The 5608-nt window shown below is 62.2% G+C and overlaps 1 protein-coding gene across 1 annotated transcript; it reads right to left on the reverse strand.

Moving 5' to 3' along the window:
- Nucleotides 1-273: 273 nt before the first annotated feature.
- On the reverse strand, nucleotides 274-5407 carry LOC135299803 (maestro heat-like repeat-containing protein family member 6). The gene is made up of 13 exons (XM_064419226.1): nucleotides 4944-5407; nucleotides 4430-4494; nucleotides 3678-4324; nucleotides 3273-3420; nucleotides 2874-3064; nucleotides 2654-2791; nucleotides 2259-2373; nucleotides 1950-2087; nucleotides 1542-1718; nucleotides 1255-1410; nucleotides 995-1096; nucleotides 530-632; nucleotides 274-293 (listed from the first exon to the last, which is right to left on the reverse strand). Exons 1-13 carry the CDS (start codon nucleotides 5059-5061, stop codon nucleotides 274-276), a joined length of 2118 nt encoding a protein of 705 aa, XP_064275296.1. The 5' UTR covers nucleotides 5062-5407.
- Between the last annotated feature and the right edge of the window lie 201 nt (nucleotides 5408-5608).

A 5608-nucleotide genomic window follows, 5' to 3' on the forward strand; every position in this document is an offset into this window, starting at 1 on the left:
CACGGGATCAGCAACAAGACGCTGGCCATGAATCCCCCCAGCAGTGTCCCTGCAATCGCTCTGTGTGCCCTGGCCACGCCATCCCTCATGCACACAAGGAGCGAAGCCCACCGCAGCCGGGACAGGGATGGCAGCTCCCTGCCCGGGCATTGCAGCTCTCCCTGGCAGCCCCGCTACCAGCCTGCTGCCCTCACTCACCCTGACTGTGGAACTGGAGCTCTTCCCTCTTCCTCGACAGGTAGCGCGCGGCCACCCCTGTGAACACAGAGCCTGTCACGGCAGCAGCGGCACAGCTCCCTGCCAGCGGCGCTGCCAGCGCTGCGGCCACACGCCCTGCTGGCCCGGCAGGGCTCAGCCCGGGCCCTTGCCGCACGCTGCCGCCCAAGGGCACGGCTGCCAGAGGGCGGCAGCAGCGCCCGGGCCAGGCGGGGCTCCACGGCGCCGGGCCCCGATGGCGCTGCCGGGGCAGCGGGCGGGGCTGGGGCCGAGCTGCGGCGGGCCGGGGAGGGAGCCCGGCCTCGGGGCTCACCCATGATCCTGAAGGCCGCCTCTCGCAGGGGCTCCTGGGGGCTCTCCAGGTAGCGCAGGGCCCATTGCATGCGCTCGCTCGCTTGTCTCCTGTCCTCTAGCAGCTGCAGAGAGCGGCAGCAGGGAAGGCTCGGCGCGGGCTCAGCCCCTGTGGCGGGCGCTCCCTGCGCCCAGCCCCGGCCTCCCCTGCCCGCACAGCCCTGAGGCACGGCCAGCAGCCGCTGGCGCCGGGCTCCGCAGGGGGCAGAGGGCCGGCTGCTGCCCGGGGAGCCGCGGGGCCGCCCCGCAGCCCCGCCGCGCCGGGGCTCCATGGGCACCCGGCTCGGGCCCACAGCAGCCTGGAGAAGAGCCCGCGTGGCCTCTGGGTGCAGCAGCGGGCAGGGGCACAGCTGCCAGCCCCGCACACTGAGCACCGCGCTCAGGGGCCTTCTCCAGGCTGAGCCTGGGGCTTCCAGGCCCTCCTTACCAGGCACTCATCAATTTTCAATGGCTGCTCTGTCTTCAGAACCCTCTGAAGATCCGTCTTCTCCAAGAAGCCAGCCGCACAATACAGCGTTTTCATAGAGGCCTGGAGAGCAGCAGAGAGCCAGAGATGGCCCCACAGCCCAGGGCACCGGACTCACATCACTGTGCCAGGGCCTGGAGGAGGCTGCAGCCCACCAGGCACCGGGCAGGAGGCAGCCGAGCCCCCTGCCAGAGATCCACCAGCATCACACAAAACCTCACCTCTGCCACACGCTGGTTCTCCTCATGGCAGTGCAAGAAGAGTGGGAGCAGGCTCTGGCTCACAATTCTCTTCAGGGGCTTTTTACCCTCTTCCACTACCAATTCCATCACCTTGCAGAAGAGGGAAATGGAGAGCAGCTTCAGATGGCTGTTGTCCTGGAGGAAAGAAGGAGAAAAAGGCCTAAGCATCACATATCCAGTACTCCTGGGCAAAGGCCTGAATATCCAGAGAGCACAAAATTTCTGGCCAGCGGCCAGTGCCCATGGCTGGGGCCACAGAGCCTTACACGGTCAAAGAGTGGCAGGAGTGCCTCAGCTAGCTTTGGGGCAGAAGTGCTGGATATCATGAGATGTTTTTTCTGGAGCATCTTCTTCAACAGAGAGAGGGATATGCTGACCACCTGTCCATCTGCATCACCCAGCAGCTCCAGAAGTCTTCGAGACACGCTGCGTATAGGTCTGGCCTGTGTGGAACACAAGGCTGAGCTGAGAGGCCATGGACGGCTGCACCGCCAACAGCGCCCGGGCACTGCGACCCCACCCTGCTGCTGCAGGGCCCACAGGCCAAAGGCCTGACCCAAAGCACTGGGGCAGGTGAGGCAGGAGAGCTGGGAGCAGCTGCCTCAGCTGCTGAAGCCCTGCCAGCCCATGGGGCTGCCTTCCCCAGGGCAGCTTCAGCCGCTGCCCCTTCTTACCATCAAGGGATCCTTGCTGAGCACCACGAGGCCTCTGAGTGCCAGGCGACGCCTCTCCCTGCACTTGCTGTGCAGGCAACTTGACATGATCTTCAGGACAGTGTGAGCACATTTACTCAAGTCCAGGCACTCGAGGACCTGAAAGGCACAGGCAGTGATGGGGGACCCGGCCAGCAGCAGCCCGGAACCGCACAGGGCTGGGCCCAGGCAGCAGCACAGGGCATGGGCACCGTCCCAGGCAGCTGTGGCTACGAGAGGGCAGAGAGCTGGGAGGCAGCTCAGCGAGGCAGTGCTGGCCACCAGGCTCACCTCCACAAGGAGTGCCAGGAAGGGCAGATCCCACCTTGGCTTTTCACAGCTGAGCACGAGGAGAAGGCGGTATGCGACATGGGAACACATGGAGGTCAAGACATGGCGCATCTCCCTGGAAGGGGGAAAAAGGCACCAAGACCCTGAGGTGGGGGGACCAAACCTCTGCCAGGACTGACTCACGGAGGTCTGGTCTTTCCCCAGCATCCCTGGAGGGGATGTGAGCGCTGTGGGAGGTGGCCCCTTCGGGGCACCCTCCTCTCCCAGCCTTTTCCAGTCTCCTTGGCCGTCCCTCGGCGTCAAGGCCCTCTGGCCCCTGACCACAGGGACTGTGTGGGGCACCCGGGCACAGGGCAGAAATGCTGAGGGCAGTGTGGAGGAGAAGGGGGTCTCACCTGGCCAGCAGACCCACGGCATAGTGCTGGGTGTGAGCAGTCAGCAGCGTGTCCCAGCCACACTTACGCTCCATATCCATCACCTCCTGGTCACACTGCAGTCGGTAGAGCAGAGCCTTCATGGCCTGCACTGCAAACCTGTGTGCAGAGCAAAGCCCAGGTCACACTGGGAGCACTGGTACTGGCCACAAGGGCATGGGAAGGACAGGAGGACTGGGACCTGTTGGGCCTGCAGGGAAGGCGATTTTCCTCCTGGCATGCTCTCCAGAAGTTTTCAACTTCCTCTGGTGGCATCTGCTGTGTGGTGATGACAACGTGGAAGAGCAGAGCCGTAAACAGAGGGTAGAAAGAATGAATCCTTGTCTCATGGTACAGAGGCACCTGGACAATCACCCAGATCACCAGAGTTGCCTGCAAGAGAAGCAGCCCAAAACGGAGCTCAGTGCCGAGGTGTCCTTGGGGCAGGGCCCAGGGGCAGATGCAGGGGGAGCAGTGGGCCTGGTGGCCCCTGAGCCTGGCCCTAGCCCAGGTTTCAGCCCAGTGACTGAGGCAGGGAGAGGATGGAGAGCTGCTGGAGAGGCATCCGGGGGCTGAGAAGAGACCAGTTCCAGAAACTCACAGCCAGGGCAAAAACATCCTGATTGTCCCCATCGGAGGTGCACATTTTGCTCAGAGGCCAATCCTCCATTACACGGACCAGTGTTGGCAGCACTTTCTCCATTGTTAGTCTTGATGAAGCAATGGCTCTCCACATCATTGCAGCAGCTCTGTGGGATCAGGGCTCTGTGTCAGGGGTGTCTCAGTCACAGTACCATGCCCTGTGCAGCTGTGGGGGCACAGGTGACAGAGCCCCGGTGCCCTGAGGGGCAGGGAGGGAGCATTGGCAGCAGGCTGGGCAAAGAGAGGGGCCCGAGGGTCCTGGAGCTCTCTGCCTGTCTGGCAGAGCCCATTGGACGGGCTGTGATGGGCCACGGGCCCTAAAGGCTGGTGAGCCCTGAGCTCTCAAGGCACGTGGGCCCCGTACCTGTCACACGTTGGGGCACAGCGCAGGAGGGTCAGCACCACATCAACAGGATGTTCTTCAGCCAGCCTCACAATGTCAATTTTCAATCTGGCATCCACAGTGTCATGGGACACCAGCCTCTGGTGGATGTTCCTTACAATGGCTGGCACCTGGAGGACACCTGGGGGAAACTTGGAGCGCTCTTCAAGGGAGCAACTTCCCCAGCTTCCCTTCCCGCCACACTGTGCTGGCCTCAAAGGCTGAGGGGCCCCAGTGATCACGGCTTGAGGGGGCACAAAATCCTGGGAGGCCTCCAGGCCTGATCCCAGCCTGCTTAGCTGCTCCTGAGACGAAAAACAAGGGTCCCTGAAATACTCTGGTATTAATTCCTCGATCAGAGTTGGAGTGGGCGTGGTGTCAGGATTTGCGGTGGCTTCAGTCTCTCCAGTGTTGGCATTTGTCATGGCCACGTCCTCAGTCACTGCCTTGTCTCCGTTTGCTGTGTCCTCATTCATTATGGTGTCAGAGTCTTGAAAGTGCTCAGCTGAATCCAGGCTGACATCAGGCTCTGCCTGGAGCTCGGTCAGCCCCGAGTCAGGCTCGGCTGGGCCCTCAGCTGCACTGGTCCCGGTCTCTCTGCGCTGAACTCGCAGAAACTTCCGGAACATCTGCAGGACAGGGAAGCCAGAGATGCTGCATGGCATTCTCCAAGCGTAGTGCTCGGCTGAGCAGGGACAGCAGGCCCAGCCCATGGATGGGATGGCTGCAGGTACCTTCAGGGTTCTGTGGAAGCGGCCACGGCTGGATTGCTGCACTTGTGTGCGCTCCACGGCTGCATCTGGCAAAGAGCGAGCACAGCCAGAGCTGAGGGGCTGCGGGAGAGGCCGGAGAACACAGCCCAGCCCTGCGCTCCCCAGGCAGGGACAGCCCCGGGATGCCCCAGGGGGATGGAGCACGGCCACTGTGGGGTGTCTGCCTGGGCCCTCTTCCGTCCTGTCCATGGGCATGGCCCCAGGGGATGGGATGGGATGGGATGGGATGGGATGGGATGGGATGGGATGGGATGGGATGGGATGGGATGGGATGGGATGGGATGGGATGGGATGGGATGCCATGGGATGGGATGGGATGGGATGCCATGGGATGGGATGGGATGCCATGGGATGGGATGGGATGCCATGGGATGCCATGGGATGGGATGCCATGGGATGGGATGCCATGGGATGGGATGGGATGGGCCCACACTGGCTGCAGCCATCAGCCCTGTGGCGCAGCTCTGACACTCACCATCCTGCAGTGTCTGGATCTGCTCCGGCTCTTCAGGCTGTTCTGCTGGGGCAGCTCCAGGGCCTTTGTTTTTTTTCCCCCTGAGCACTTTGAACAAGCCAAGGAATCTGCCTGCCATGTCAGAGTCTGGCCTAGAGGGCACCTTAAATAGAGGTTCCTGAGGATATTGCCAAGTCAACAAGTCTTGCAGTTGCTGAAAGCACCAGCAAGAGAGAAGCCTCAGGAAGGCAGCAGGACAGCAAGCAGCAAGACCTGCACTTTGGTCTTGAGGACTCCTGCCAAAATCACAGGAGACTCCTCAACAACGATTCAGGTCACCAAATCCCGCGGTCTGGCCTGGAGTGCACAGGCCACAGGGATAGATGTCTTGGAAAAGATCCGAGTCACCAAATGCCACAGTCTGGCCACAAGGCCAGCTGCAGGAACAGCGTCTGGAAAATGCTCCGGGTCGGACACGAACGAGTGTGCTGTGCGGGGGCTCCTCACAGCACCGCTCTGTCCCGTCCTGTCCTGTCGCCTGCTCTGTGCGCTGTGCCGTGCTCTTGTCACTGCCAGCTCCTATGTCACCACGTGTCACAAAGGACACACTCCTCCATTCCATGCCACCGTGACCGTGCTGCAGCGTGTCACAAAGGAACCTTGCACACACTGCCACCTGCCCTGGG

This window comes from Passer domesticus, chromosome 4 (assembly GCF_036417665.1).
Source record: "Passer domesticus isolate bPasDom1 chromosome 4, bPasDom1.hap1, whole genome shotgun sequence".
NCBI classification, from domain to species: domain Eukaryota; kingdom Metazoa; phylum Chordata; class Aves; order Passeriformes; family Passeridae; genus Passer; species Passer domesticus.

What these genes read in the sequence shown, in the direction of transcription:
- LOC135299803 (XM_064419226.1), bottom strand. Translation starts at nt 5,061, where the DNA reads ATGGCAGGCAGATTCCTTGGCTTGTTCAAAGTGCTCAGGGGGAAAAAA. An exon ending in GCTTCCACAGAACCCTGAAG is followed by an intron (nt 4,325 to 4,429) that starts GTACCTGCAGCC and finishes CCTGTCCTGCAG; the next exon opens with ATGTTCCGGAAGTTTCTGCG. An exon ending in GGCGGCCTTCAGGATCATGG is followed by an intron (nt 294 to 529) that starts GTGAGCCCCGAG and finishes GCTGGCAGGGAG; the next exon opens with CTGTGCCGCTGCTGCCGTGA.